The 14,913-nt window shown below is 48.4% G+C and overlaps 4 protein-coding genes across 4 annotated transcripts; 2 read left to right on the forward strand and 2 right to left on the reverse strand.

Moving 5' to 3' along the window:
* Positions 1–150: 150 nt before the first annotated feature.
* F4812DRAFT_430771 (mRNA capping enzyme, alpha subunit) lies at positions 151–2,079 on the reverse strand. Its single transcript, XM_047934384.1, has 2 exons — positions 1,610–2,079; positions 151–1,549 (listed from the first exon to the last, which is right to left on the reverse strand). The coding sequence occupies exons 1-2, from the start codon at positions 1,780–1,782 to the stop codon at positions 568–570; spliced, it is 1,155 nt and encodes a 384-aa protein (XP_047789323.1). The 5' UTR covers positions 1,783–2,079; the 3' UTR covers positions 151–567.
* Positions 2,080–2,270: 191 nt separating this feature from the next.
* On the reverse strand, positions 2,271–5,786 carry F4812DRAFT_430774 (SNF5-domain-containing protein). Its single transcript, XM_047934385.1, has 2 exons — positions 3,493–5,786; positions 2,271–3,256 (listed from the first exon to the last, which is right to left on the reverse strand). Exons 1-2 carry the CDS (start codon positions 5,371–5,373, stop codon positions 2,921–2,923), a joined length of 2,217 nt encoding a protein of 738 aa, XP_047789324.1. The 5' UTR covers positions 5,374–5,786; the 3' UTR covers positions 2,271–2,920.
* A 525-nt stretch (positions 5,787–6,311) lies between these two features.
* Positions 6,312–7,851, forward strand: F4812DRAFT_459861 (Creatinase/aminopeptidase; the record flags this gene model as incomplete). Its single annotated transcript, XM_047937619.1, has 4 exons — positions 6,312–6,333; positions 6,486–6,671; positions 6,753–7,574; positions 7,625–7,851. The coding sequence occupies 4 exons, from the start codon at positions 6,312–6,314 to the stop codon at positions 7,849–7,851; spliced, it is 1,257 nt and encodes a 418-aa protein (XP_047789325.1).
* Positions 7,852–9,424: 1,573 nt separating this feature from the next.
* Positions 9,425–14,237, forward strand: F4812DRAFT_45615 (uncharacterized protein). The gene is made up of 6 exons (XM_047936939.1): positions 9,425–11,845; positions 12,160–12,250; positions 12,534–12,859; positions 12,919–13,365; positions 13,425–13,593; positions 13,646–14,237. The coding sequence occupies exons 1-6, from the start codon at positions 9,522–9,524 to the stop codon at positions 14,009–14,011; spliced, it is 3,723 nt and encodes a 1,240-aa protein (XP_047789326.1). The 5' UTR covers positions 9,425–9,521; the 3' UTR covers positions 14,012–14,237.
* Positions 14,238–14,913: the final 676 nt, after the last annotated feature.

Here is a 14,913-nt window from a genome sequence, read left to right on the forward strand (position 1 = left end):
AATCTAACCGTTGGATATATCGTACCTCTTGGCATCATATCATGTTTACCTACCTCCCTGCTTAGGGTACCTTGTATACAACATTCTACGTAACGCCCCTTTTATAATATTAACCGCATCTACCCACGCTAGGCGGAATCATAATCATCATCACGAGAAAACAACGCCATATATTTTGACAGGCGGTACCTAACCTAACCTAACCTAAATCAAAGCCGCATTTTCTCCAAACTCCATTCCGGAACCACACCCACATATACACACACACACGTCTTAGTGGTGGTGGTATATATGTATGCATTTTCTAACCCGAGTTTTGTTGTTGCCGTGCTATTATTAATTTTTGACAAAAAATTTAATAAATCACGTGTAGTATTCGTCGTGCGATTCGCTTTCCAATAAAGCCTCCGCCCTCTCTAGGTTGTACACAAGTAGGCTATGTATGAGAAATAAAAGCCAAAAAAAATAAGAAGCTTGATCGGGAATTTGCCGTATTCCAAAGAGGGATCAAGGAGGAGGGGGGTTATTGTGAGATTCGTCTTTAAATATCCGGTGATAACTAACCCATTATCGATGCTCGTTTCGCTGCTTGTCGCGAGTTTTCCAGTTATCTCGTATGTTCTTGGTGTAGCTCAGGAGCTCCTCGCGGGTCACTCCGTCTTGGATACTCTCCACGACGCTGTTGACGACAGAAATGTGGTTACCGTCCGTCTTGTCGTCGCGGAATCGGTAGAAACGCCATCGTCTCTGGCTGTCCATGTAGACTTCTACCACCCGCTCGTCCAGGGCTTCGTTTAACCCTTTCAAGATCTCCCACTCGTCGTCTTCTAGATGTAACTTGTCAAAGACGCGATATTGGCCGCCGCCGTGGTGTGCTAGTAAGTCTACCGAAGGTACACTGTCATAATCGATGAAGGGCTCCATAATACCTTCAGCTCGCTCTCGCTCGTCCGGCTCGACCATGGGGAACTTCAGCTTCCACCGGAAATCAACCGTATTCTCATCGGCATCCTTCCACTTCAAAATGTTCGGGTCGGTGCCCGACTTATACTCTGTATGCAGAGCAGTAAATATCACACCGTCGTTTTCATGCATCAGGTTCCCGATGACGTCGTCAAAGATCATGCGGACGCCGTAGGACAGCTGCATGGACTTCAAGTCGATGAAGAAAGGCTGGTATTGCCTCTCCTCGGGATATTCCTCGAGCAGTTTCTTATAAGGCTTGAAGACTTGTTCCTGGAAATAGCCCAACCGCTTTGAGAGCTCTCGAGACGTCAGGGATTGGCCGTCGACGGCGAGGCAATCGAACACGAGGTATCGCGGCTCCTGGCGGCCGTCGCTCAATGTGTCCACGACCATTTCTCCATCTAGAATAGTTCCCCGGTGGAAGGCCTGCTGATTGCCGGGCAGGGGAAAATGTAGCGAGCCTGCCTGGATAAACCAATAATCGTTCTTACGATCGATCAAATAATGACACTCTTGGTTAGCTTCGTCGGCGGTTATGTACAACAAATATCGGATGCCATCGGATTTCTCGCAGACGTAGTAACTATAGAAGAATAAGATTTTACGTTAGAATTCTCAGAAAATAATATATGCGCGCACTCACTCCTCTCGCATCAGCTCTTCTAGGTGTTTCCTCGTAAAGCTCACGGGTTGCGCTCCGGGGAACGCGGTCGAGGTGCGATGAAGAAGATTGGCTACTTCCTGGCGTAAACCGGCTACCACGTCTGGCGGAACTTTGATGCCTGGCTCGTCGATGGACTGTATAGGTAGAGCCATGTTGGGCGACACGAATTGGTTAATTAAAGAAGATAAGGGGGATGCGATGCGATGCGATGCGAATCGAGGTATACGAAGGTTGGAAAAAAGGGTAGAAAAGAAAGAGGGAGGAAATATTAAGTTGGAAGAGGGTACGGTTTAACTAGAGGTAGATTAACTTAAAAATGTAAGGAGAACGAAGGACGCGCAGCATTCACGTGCTGGACAAAATAATTCATTTCATTGAGTTCATCGTCTGTATCAAGGGGAAGTTGCTATCAAGAGAGGTACCTAACATATAATATGTCCATCGCAAATCGCAAATCGCAAACGCGGCGTCTACGTGTACCAGGTAGGTACCTATGAGCCTTATCAACCTTATCAAAGCTCCATCCCTGCAGGAGGTGAACAACTGACCCACTACCTAATGTAATGCATATGTGCCAAGCCTCTTAGCCGAACTGGTTTTATACAGGGACGGTTTACACAGTAATCCGTTGTATTGTACGGTTCTAGTCTAAGGAGATTTTTAAAGAGATTTTCAAAGCATCTATACCGTTAAGATAATGTATATAGATACTATACGAGAAGCTTCTTCATAACCCAAGATACATAGTATATAAGTAATGCTTAGGCACCTCCTAATAAAGTATGAACTTGCTTAAGCGTAACTTAACTGACGTAGAAACACCTATCATTATCATCATTCTCATCTGGCTATCAGATATCTAAATTGCCGAAACAGGACCAACTCGACTGCATATCTCTAGCTAAATTAACTATCGAAACAACTAGTTGGTTTCAACATGGGGGGCGTCTCCGTCGAGGGAAGGGAGAGGGAGGGAGAGGGATAGGAAGAGAGAGAGAAAGCTGATTAGGTACTGTAGGTAGGTATGCTGCGCTGAGAGCTGATGTTGTGTTGATACAAACTCCGCGCTTTTCCCATTTGCAAATTTTAATAACTCCCTGTAACCAGTTACAAACTGGCCGAGCCGCATATCTAAAATAAAAATAAAAATAGAAAGAAGAAAAAGGCCGCTTGGGAAGGACGATATTCTCCAATCCGTAAACTCCACACCCCATCTTATAAATACTTTGCGTTCCCAGGCTCTTATACTCTCATTTCATCTGCTGATATATGCTTATGCATCGTTTATTTTCAGGCGACCCCGCCAGCCTTGCCTTCCGACGCCAGCCGGAGCTCGACTTTTTCTTTATGTACTTTGTTCTTAAGATGGACCTCAAAATTTGAAGCTGATATGTCTGGACCCGGCGTGTACAGCTTGCCCGGGCAATCGAGACACCGGATTCGCGGGAGAAAATAGAACCGCACGTGCGCGGGGATCGGCTCGCCCTGCTGAGGCAGAGGGACAGGCGCGCCTGTGTTAGAATCGACCGCACTATACCGCATAACCCCTTCAAATCTATCATTTGCGTACGCTGGTTCTTGCTTGAACTTCTCAAGCGCCGTCACGAGCCATGCGGGAGGAGGAGGCTGTTAAAGGTTGTGAGTATGAGTGTTGACGCACCACATGAGAAAAGGGGAAAGGGAGAAAAGGGGAAAGGGAGAAAAGGGGAAAGGGAGAAAAGGGGAAAGGGAGAGGAGGGGGTAAGGGGGTAAGGGGGGGCAGTTTCGTTAAGTCATAGATCCGATTATAGATCATAACGACTACTATAATATTTAAAAATAGAAGGATTAGGATATTGGGATGGATGTGGAAGATGTCTTACGGGAACTGGGGGAGCTGCCCCGGCTATCGGCGCAGGGGCTTCAACTCGGCCGATTTGCCCCGGTGGTACATTGCTGGAAGGGGTTGTCGCAACAGCTACGGATGTCGAGGCGTTCGGAGTAGAAGGAGGAGGAGGCATGCTATTCGATACAGAGGCACTAGGGGCACGGGCATGGGTTTGAGATGGTGTCTGTGATCTGCCTGGTGTGCTTTGCTTTAACCTAGGATCTCGCAGTAAAATCTTCCGTAGTTTCTCTTTATTCGCAACCCTAAGAGTGACGTAGAATTGATGGGGCTCTTCGGTGTCTTCCCTCGTTAGTTCACGTCCAAATCTCCTTGATGTACGTGTTTCATGATGATGTATCGTGGCTTCGGGGGTTTCAGATCGGCCAAGGTTCGCCATTCGCTGTTGTGCGGCAGTTGCGGCGCCTCTCATACCTCTGGTCCTCGCCGTACCGGTTAGCTGCGAGGGGACGGGAGAATCAGGACCCGAATCATCACTTTCGTCGGAATCTGATATGTCGCCGTCACGTGCTCCTGGTCCTCTTCTTCTGCCCGTGCCCGTGCCTGCGCCTGGCACACCTGCAACTCGCTTATAGAGTCTACTCTCTTCTACGCTTTCTGCTGCACCTGGTAGTGTGGAAGAGACAACAAGCGTGCGAATTGTCCTCTGTCTCTCCTTTAGATCCGGTAAGGTTGGTCCTCCTCGTCTATTTATGGATCTCTTTTGTCTTCTTTGCTCTCGGGAGAATACCATCTCATTCCGTTCCAGGTCCGCCTCGCTGAGCTCGTAGAGGTAGGGAGCGTATTCCTTGGCCTGTTGTTGTGGCCGGAATACAGAGGGCAGCGGTGATGGAAGAAAGGCTGCGACCAAATCCGGGTCCTCGATTGGTCTGCCGTCGAACGGGTGTCCTATGCTGTATAAACTCCGCGTGAATAGCTGCGTCTGCTCTCGAATACAGTGAGCAATGGCCGTGGTAAACTCTCCGGAAAGTGCAAGGTCCTTAGCCATGCTCGCCGCAAATTCCTCGGGCGAGTTCAGAGGGTTATTGATTTCCCATTCGAACTGATCTACCAACGTGTGCTGCCCGATGGTGATGTTAAGCTTGACTAATATTCTCATCTCGTCATTCTTCCAAGCCGAGTAGGGAAGCTCGGGATCTAACGCATCTTCGTCAGAGAATACGAAGGGGTAAAAGTCGTTGAGTTGTTCGTGCATTTGCTGAACGACCTGCTCAAATACGGGTTGAGCGACAGGCGCCTTAAGTCCCATATCTTCTACCAAATGCGCCGCGAATAAGTCAGCTCCGATTATTCTTTCGTGGAGGTTCCATGTGAAGGTATCGCGCAACTTGATCTTGTCCCAGTCTACATCCAGTCGAACAGGGACCAACTCTTCATGCTGCTCGGCCTGTTGTTTCATATCCTTTCTTTTCCATTTCAGGGGCGGCGCTTGTCGTTTACCAGGCCTGGGCTTTTGAGCTGGATACACCAGTTGCGCCTGTTGTTGCCCGGTCTCTGTTCTTCCATTACCATAACCGCTATAGCCTTCCCCGTAAAGTCTACTGGGTGTGAACCATGCTCTGTACTCGTTTCGTAAAAGTTTATAGTCGTTGATCATTTTATATTGATATTTGTTATGTTCGTTCTGCCGATCTTTGTCGCTAACCATGGCAGCAGAGTGTATTTGATCTCGGGCGATGGCTTGTCCTATTAGGATTTGCGTGAAGGCATCTTTGTCGCGGCCCCAATGGGCGCCAGCGTGTGAATTATCTGGCGCATCTGATCTATTTTTAGGGGTAGAAGCAGAAGAACGATCTGATTTGGATGAAGAACCAACTGCGCTCGTTGGAGCTGGTTCTGCATCCTGTTGAGTTGCCATAGTTGATTTAAAGCTTCACATAGAATAAAGTATCTGGGGGGAAAATGTAGACCGTGATCAAAGAATGTATTCCAATTCGTCGGCTCTCCTGCTTATCCTCTTACCGTCCTGTCTAACCTCGTCTCGTCTCGTCTCGTCTCGTCTCGTCTTGTATTGTATTGTATTGTGTTATAGACAACGAATGATATTGCGAATTGGCGCTGCAGTGCACGGGGACCCGGAGAAGGTATCGGGGGGTTGCAGGCAGATCATTGATTGCGCGCAAGGGTTGTGGTGTTGTGGTGGTGCGGTCGCGATGGACTGTTTAAATGAGCGCTCAACTTTTTAGGAGTAGAATATCTTGGACGGGTGGCTGATGAATCGACTGCAACGGGGAGAAGAAAGGCTGGATACGCGACGAACCGCGACCGAATGAGTTGAAAGGAACTTTTATTTTCGCGCTCTCTGCAACCAAATCACAAGTACCTTACTACAACTTTGCCCAAATGCTAGATTGGGGCCCGTGCGTTTTTCTTTCGGTAGCGTAAGCAGCATAACCAGCATAATGTGGCGTTTAACACATAACCTTCTCTTTTACATACAACTGATGCAAATCGATGCAACTAAAGCAAATAATGTATCTATTAGGGTATTATCGTAACTTCGGTTTCCGCTTTCCCTTGCAGCAGCTTTTTAGCGGCGGTCCGGGCACACGGACCTGCAGCCCTGAACTAAATGCAGAGCAAAGAACGTCACCAGCCCAGGCCCCAAAGTTGCTGCCCCTCTTACTCGCACAAAGCCCCGCAGTTAACGAAAATACGAAAATACCTTAACCTGCTTTTTACCTGTTCCCGCTTCTTACTACTTCAAGCTTCCTTCACCTTGTCACCATAAACTAGAGGCCAACCCAATCCCCCCTTCAACAAGTACTAGACAGCACAATTAACTAGCTTGTCAACATGTCGGACGAAAAGGATATCGGTAAGTTCTTAAATATCCATATTTTTCCTTGTTGATACCTTCGTATAATCTATTACCCCGCCATCGGCTCTGTCCGACTCCCTCGAGATGTTATTGCTGGACCTCACGAGACTCGGTAAACTCGACTAATAGCTAACTTATGCAACTTATAGATTACTCCCTGGCGAACCCAGACACCCTCACCAAGTATAAGGTCGCTGCTACCATTTCGGAGAAGGTTCTCGCCGCCGTATCCAAGCTATGTGTTGCGGGAGAGAAGGTGGTTACTATCTGCCAGAAAGGAGACAAGCTCATCGAAGAAGAAGTTGCCAAGGTTTACCGCACAACTAAGCTCAAGGGTAAGTGTCAATGATAGCTTGATGCTGCATAGACCCTCCGCGCATTCAAATGTTTGCTTATGCCATATCATATTTGTGTAGGCTTCTCCCACCCCACGACTGTCTCTCCGTCTTCGTACGTGACACCCTATACTCCCTTGGCATCCGACACCGCCGAGGCAAACATCGAGCTTCAAGCGGGTGAAGCCGTCAAGATCCAACTCGGTGCGCAGATCGATGGATTTGGTTCCATCGTTTGCGATACGATTATCGTACCGCCGAAGGAGGAGGCCCAAGACGCTATCACCGGTCGTTCTGCCGATTTGCTTCTCGCTACGTATTACGCCAATGAACTCCTCCTGCGTCTCTCGGTTCCCCCTGGATTATTAGCAGCTGGAAGCGACGAGGAGAAGGCGAAAGCTGCTGCCGCGAAACCTCCCACCCAAACCAAGATCACCTCTCTCTTAGACAAGGTTGCCAAGACCTACGAGTGCAACCTCGTAGAGAGCACAACGTCCTGGTTGTTTGACCGTAACGAGATCGAAGGCAAGAAGAAGATCGTTATCGCCCCTGCAGAGGGTACTAAGGGAGAAGGTTCACCTGAAGTTGGCGAGGTTTGGGGTGTCGAGGTCGGTTTAAGTTTGGGTTCTGGCAAAGTTAAAACGATTGACCAGCGGGCAACGCTACTTCGCCGTACAAACAACACGTATATCCTAAAGTCTCAAACTGCGCGTAAGACATTATCTACTATACAGAACAAGTTCGGTCATTTCCCTTTCAGCTTGAGACAACTCGAGGAGGAAGGTGGTGACACCAAGTATAAGGTTGGAGTATACGAAGGCGTTCGTCAAGGCGTGCTACGACAATATGAGTTAGTCGGCGATAAGGATGGTGCCCCAGTGGCCAGATTATTAACCACCCTCGGTACGTTAAAAAAGCATCTCTTAGCCAGGTTATCGCTAATAACAGGAAAGCTGTCACTAAAAACGGCATTACAAAACTCGGTGCACCACCTGCGCTAGATTTGAGCAAGGTCCAGTCGGACAAGAAGATCACCGACGAGGAGATTCTCCAGATCCTGGAGCAGCCCCTGAGCAAGAATAAGGGAAAGAGCAAGAACAAGAAGAAGAAGAAGCCCGCTAAGAAGGCTGCCAAGAAGGAAGGAGAGGCCGAGGAGAGCGGAGATGAGAGCGAGGAGTAGGCCGCATCCATTGCATGGACTCCTTTGACGGCATGAATTGAGCAAACCGTCAGGCCTTAGTCACAGGTGATACTACGCCAGACGAGTAGCAGGGGCTCTGAATTGCATCGTTTATCAATTCGATACGACTTGCGTGTCTACCTAGTTCGGCATTCTGGAGTGTTGCTTTGAGCTACACAAGGTGGTCTAGAAAAGGGCACGCATAGTGGGCTCTACGTAATCGAAGGAAAAAAGGGGCTATATAAGGCCCAGCATAGGTGATATCAGTACCTGTAGAAGAAAAAGAAGAAAAAGGAACGAAAGAGCAGAAAGTTTGAGCTGAGATATGAGTTATATATGTGAAATTACCCGAAGCGAATGTCTCTTTTGATGCTAGAGAAAGCTCGACACATCGATCCACACTAATCATCTCTATCTTCACTACGTAATGCTCTAGCACGACGAGGGCTTAAAATGCGAAGCGTGCTTTTATGATAAATCGGGGGGGCAAGAACCAGGAATCACGGCGATTATAGCGCTTTGGCGCCGCAGCAGATTTTACAGGGCAAATCTCTAACCTAGGTTTCGGGAGTAAGACAGTATTATTATTCCTCGCCTTAGGTAGTTACCTTCTGATTCCGCATGTGAGTCAGAATCCCGGGTCCGCGTGGGTGGCGTGATCATCTTTAAGGCTACAAAAATAACGAAGGGGATAGATGCAGCAGGAAAGATGTGGAGAAAACGGGTTGGAGAACGAAAGTCTCAAGATACACTTTAAAAAGGGGGGACATGTGACGACGACGAGTTAGTGACTAAATCGGACGGGATAGCTTTTCTACGTGCTTATCTTTTTCTCCTTAAAGTGAAGGATATATGGTGAATTCAGGGGGAAGAGGGGGAGGGGAGTGAGAGAAGAACATGGGTTAAAAAAATCTAGAGTGAAAAGGAAGAAGGAAAAACAAGTGTTAACATTATTTAATATTCGAGTATTCAAGGCCAAAAGTGCAAGCGCATACATAAAGAAAAACGAGAAAACAAAATTATGTACCTAATATAGAAAAGACGAAAAAGGATAGACAAAGCCACGAGGGAGTATACAATCCTCCCTCTCAGAAAATAAATGATTGAAAAATTAGAAGCAAGAGGAAGTCGAGAGATAATACAATTATTACATAGTAGGTAAGCGTTAAGTACATTAAGCACGGTAAAGGCGAGACGGGCTTACCTAGGGGGGGTGGTGTACAATACAGTACAGTACATTTTGCCCCGGTAGCAGAGGTAGCGTGTTGTGTTTAAGCGTTGTGTAATTGCGCCCCTGGTCGAAGCTGGTGGTGCTTTGGTGCTGGTCGTGGCGGGCCACCGTCCACTCCCGAATTTTGGAGCTCTGGAATCTCGCATAACCCTCTCCCTTCGCCCTACCGCGTAGGACAAACACCATCATTTAAAAAAGCGCGACGTGATCCTATCGCCGTCGGATCCAGCGTAAATAAAATGTGAGTTAAGATTTATCAATACCTAAAAAGTAAGAGACTAATAAATTTATAGTGACTATACAATTGATTCGATACTGTGTGTCGCGCAGTGCTGAGCGCAGCGAGGTTCCTTGGGCAAAAGGGGTGTTACAACCCCCCTCCCCTAAAAATCAGTCAGTTAAAAAAAAAAAGGAAAAAAAAAAAAGACGCGAGAAAAGGATGCCCGAAATGGCTTCCAACCACAAACCCATCCGCTCTCGGTTCTCCAGTCCGTTACATTCGACTTCGCCTTCCGGTTATAACGGTCAAAGATCATTCATGCAAAAGTGGCTCGAACCTCCGGTGCAGAACAAAGCAAGCTTTCAGGAGGCAGGATTGATTAGAGGAGGAGTGGTAGAGAACATGGCACCTCTAGGAACATTACCAAAGGCAGCTATGCATAAAAAATCTCCTGTAAATGGAGATGCATTGCCTACTCCTCCGGTAAAGACGCGGATTGTGTTGAAAAAGCCATATGTTGCTCCGACGGTGGCGGAGAGGACACCGAGTAGGAGAGAACGGTCGGCGGAAGAGGCGGGTGGAGAAGTGGAAATGGTGGATGCAATGGATTCAATGGATGCAGTGGATGTAGTGGATGCGGCGCCATTATCGCCATTATCCCAGCCTCTCCTTCCAATTTCAATTATGGACGATGGAGAAGACGAAGAATACGTGCCTAAAAAATCAAAGGTGCGACCAACGACCAACCAGGGCAACCAGGGCAACCAGGGCGGTTCAGTTAATCAAGTCACCCCGAACAACGCGCGAAGGCATTCGGCTAGGCGGCGAAGTGCACGAACCAGCCCTGCACCAGCAGCACCAGCAGCACCAGTTGATTCCTCACCCATTCATCTTGCAACCACACATGCAAATGCAAACGCAACCTCAACTGCAACTGCAACTAAACCGACTTCAATTTCATCTTCAATTTCAACAAAAACAACAACAACTCCAATGACAGCTAAAGTTGCAACTACAGCTGCGACCACAACCAAAATTGCAAACACCCCAACAATCTCATCACCTCGTTTTCACCCCCCTTCTTCCATTCTTAACCATCGTGAGCCTGACAAAGAATTCGCAGACAAAGTTGTCGAGGCTGCGGTAGACGAAGCCCTTAGGCATTATCGTTACCCCACAGCCTGGGCACTGCGTCTTCTCTACGACGAAAATTCATCCGATCCTCATTTCGTGTCTATGATTGAGGACATTTTCCATCAGCGCGCAGACATAGACACGATAAAGGAGTTTAACAGGCTTGTCAGCGACAAGAAAAGGGACGGTAAAAAGGACAACAAAGGCTGTTACTATTTTGTGCCCCCTTCTACCGGTTCTCGCTTTACGCCTCACAAGCCCAAGCCTGCGCCCTACGCAGATCTGGTCAAAATGGATCTAAGCATCCTTCCTGAAGACACGCCTGATGAGCATGTCAATAAGAAAGTCAAGCTTGATCATCGAGATGTTGATGATCTTGGTGCTAACGAAGATGATGATAATAATACGGTGATGGATTTGGACGAAGGCAGCAATCATGATTCCAACCAGGCCAACCTTGTCAACCTTGTTGACCATGTCGACCATGTCAATCACGCCAACCACATCAAGGCAAATGGTGTCAGCCATCCTAAAAGTCTCACAGGTAGCAAGTCACCACAAAAAATCCAACAACAACAAAAGTCACCGGCAAAGTCGCCTCAAAAGTCGCCTAAGTCGCGAAAAACGCGATCAGGATCGGTTAGCAGTTCGTCATCTCTATCTTCAGTTCCTGATGATGTACCCGATGACTACGAAGAATACATGGATCAGGTGGATGACAACCTGGGTGTCGCGCGTCCCATAGCTGCCGAGCCAAATAATGCGCAAATCCCGGCAGGCTCAAGCCAGCCAATCAGCGGCCACCAGAAGAAACCCGCCGCGAAAAAGAAGAATGGTGCATCACCCAAGTATCCGCCCTCACAAAAGGATTCCCGCTCATACCCACCCTCTCGCGATTCGAGCATGCCTGCCGTTGTTACTGCCAACGGTTCCCCCCATCCACCCCATCACCATCACAACCATCAGAACAAGCAACAAGCATCGTCAATAACCAGCTTCAAGTTCGCGAGCAGATTTGGGGATCTAGATGATTCTGATCTACTTGTTCGCAAAAAGTTGTCCAAGAAGTTGGAGAATACCAGTACCACTAAGGACATCTCTGAAGATAGCTTCATCCGCCGACCCCTTGACTTGGACAATCTATCCTTCGATCTGGCTGTTCCCCCTCCCCCGCCGCCTCATGCAGCGGAGCAGAGCCGCTCCTCTCGAACTCCAGCTTTGAGTTCGCGAGCTACCAGAGCGGCTAAGAGACACCATGACGAGCTTGATGCTTCCATCTCGCCCACTGCGCAGTCATTCAGAGCCGCCGATCTGGATCCTCCTTCACCGGCTCGCGGATCCCGTGCCGCGACGCCTTCCAACCCTCGATCTAATAAGAAGCCCCGAGCAGGACTACGCGTGAAGAATTCGTGAGTTTCTTTTCCTCATTTCCCTCTTATTCTCCCCCCCTCCTCCCTAACTTATTGCTGTGATGTACTCTACGCTGTTTTGTTGTGTGCGTGTGCTGCGTTGTAGGCGTTGCAATGTTGTTTAATTATCACAGCGTGGTCCGACCGGATGGGTGTGCTGTCACAAAGCAAGGCCCAAGCCAAGTGGCGATGTGGCACCACATGATTTCATGTCGGGCCAAACCTAACTCCTACGTGGAATCCTTTACTTTACTCGCGAAGCCTATATCTACGTTGCAAGGGAGCATTCGCTAACCGACGCCCGTGATATACAGACCGATGAAAAAGAAGGGCACTTCTGCGGGAATTCCTCGTAGCAATGGTGATCGGCCTAGCCCTGTGGGCAACGGACCACCGAACAATCAGGTAAGCCAAAAAAAAATTATTATCCATTTCTTCTTCATAATCCCCCCGTCATCTATTTCCGATGTAAACAATCGCGCTTTCTCCCTCCCATCTCATCTCTCATCTGTAATGTGCGTTTGTGCGACTTTCTACTACGGCGGGCCAAGGGAGACTTAGCCCTAGGACTGCAAACGCGCGAGTTCGGAGCGGTGGCGATTGGGTCCTCTTGGTTCCCGCTTGGACCCGAAACCATTGCATCAACTATCCGCGACATGTGCGCGTTCATGCTGACGAGATCCACTAGGACGAAAACGACGACTCCTGCTATACATGTGGGGGTAATGGTGAATTGGTCTGTTGTGATGGATGCAACTATTCCTTCCATTTCTTATGCATCGATCCTCCCATGGACCAAGGCCACATGCCTGATGAGTGGTATTGCAACGAATGCAAAAACCGCCAATGCCCACCTTTTGGCGAGCATATTGGCCCCCTCCGTTCTTTATTCACCGCCCTGGATAGGAAGAACCCTAGAGCGTTTCGCCTCCCAGAGGATGTTCGAGATCTTTTCGAGGGTGTCCGAACGGGACCTGAGGGCGAGTATGAAGAGATTGTCCCTCCCAAGCCCAAGTAAGTACAGGTTCCCTTGCGTCTCATGTCTCTACGTAGCTAATGCATCCCTTTTCCAGGACGAGCAAGAAGGGCGTTGAGGAGCCTTTCGACTTCTTCAAGGTCAGAAACGCGGATGGCGCAGTACTTTGCCACCACTGCCAGAAGGCAGTATCGGACAATCGCCCTATTATCCCCTGCTCCGTATGCGGGCTTCATTGGCATCTGGAGTGCTTAGATCCGCCTTTGGCTGTCCCGCCCGTTCCCCGAACCTGGCGCTGTCCTTGCCATGTTGATGACATTCTTAGCGAGCTACCTGAAAGACTGGCTCCAGCGCATCGTCACCGCAAGATCAAGAATGCACCAGTCATTGAGCTGGCCTATAGCAGAGGAATGGCCAACGATGGTTGGATAGAGGTTGATAACGATGACAGCGAAGATGAGGCATCTGCTTGGCGACGATACAAGGGCTTCGGTCAGACGCACCGATTATCTGCGAAGGGCATCAAAATGGATTTCATCTCGCGGTAAGATAATCTTGGGCGTATTTTCTAACTATAACAATACTAATTAATTTATGGGACAGTGTACGCCAGAATCGTCAACAAAATTCCGCCCTAGTTGGTTCATCTAGCCCTGCTCCCACAGTTCAACCCAGTGTACGAAGCATTGAGGAGCAGCAAGCGGCGTTGAACCTCGCCCAACTAGCTAGCAGCTCTAACGATGGCCTCGGCATAATACGCCAGGCTATGATAGTAGGTTTAATACGATTCTTTGTTCATATTATGTGGCTAACGATATATACAGTCTCAAGCCAGCCCCAGTATGCTTTCTCTCATGGCAGCGGGAGATGCTGCACGCATTGCCGCAGGCGATCTATCCTCGGTAGATACTGTTAGTCTTGAGGCTATGCTTCTTCAAGCGGATTCCATGAAAGAGGCTATCCGCCAGGCTCTGCAGAGCCGAAATTATCATGACCCCGGAAACATCGCTGCTGAGACCGTACTCGAAGGCACGACGCCGGAAGCGCATCTTTCTAACGAGAGTCCTGAGGACGACAAGACGGTTGTTGCAGATGATAAGAACTACGCTCCGAGTAAAGACGCTACCGAAGACTCTAACGCTGATGATCGCAAATCTACCACTGATGATTATACAATGCAGATCGACTAAGAATCACGTCCCTCTATTCACGCCGTACACGCCGTTGCTCTTTGCGATGTTTTTATTGTTTCTTCCGAAGTGGTTATGACAGGATCTTGCCTGTCTCAGACCATAACGCTATATGGATTTCGACGTTCGTGGAAAGTAGGCACGAGAAGAATTGCAGCCTCATGCTCACGATCTGAGATCCTCGTTGATTTTCTTTACTCCGTCGACATACTCCGTCGACATCATTGACGGGAATTGCATTAATTATTTTTTTTTTTTTTTCATTACCTAGCATTATGAGATCGCGGTCCTTATTCATCGACTGTTCTTGGCAGCCATTGGAAATGAGTCATTTGCGAGAAAGTGGTAATTTTAACCACCTCTTAAGCTTCTCTAGCCCCTAGGCATTTACAGGCAAACGGATACCATCACGTCTCACTGGAAACCCTGTTTGAAACGGGGGTTTCAGATCATGGTCACAGGTCACAGTGCACCAAACCTACGACATCATATTACAGGCGATAATGGAAGGCTAGAAGATGGCCTTCGCCCGTCTCAATACGTGTATCAGTACTCAGGGCGGAGAGAGAAGGAAAGAGAGAGAGAGAGAGAGAGGACGAACGCTCGTGCGGTTAGGTCAGGGCAGGAGGAAGTGCCATTAGTAAGGACGGTGCAAGTCACAAAGCTGTTAGGGTTTCTGAGAAGTTCTTTTTTTCGACCGATTCATTCAACTTGTCCATATTTGCAAGCCTGCGGTTAACATAGACTTTGACTTTTTTCTTTCTTTTTGACGCAACCCCTTCGCAAGCTGGCCCAGTCCAGAGAGGAGAGGAGAGCAGGTCAAAGAAGAAATAGCTTGGCAAGGGTGAACCGGCCCCCCAGTGATTTCTTTTACTCTTCACGAACACACCTGGTTCTCGTGG

Source organism: Daldinia caldariorum, assembly GCF_022478825.1.
Source record: "Daldinia caldariorum strain CBS 122874 unplaced genomic scaffold F4812scaffold_10, whole genome shotgun sequence".
Classification (NCBI taxonomy): domain Eukaryota; kingdom Fungi; phylum Ascomycota; class Sordariomycetes; order Xylariales; family Hypoxylaceae; genus Daldinia; species Daldinia caldariorum.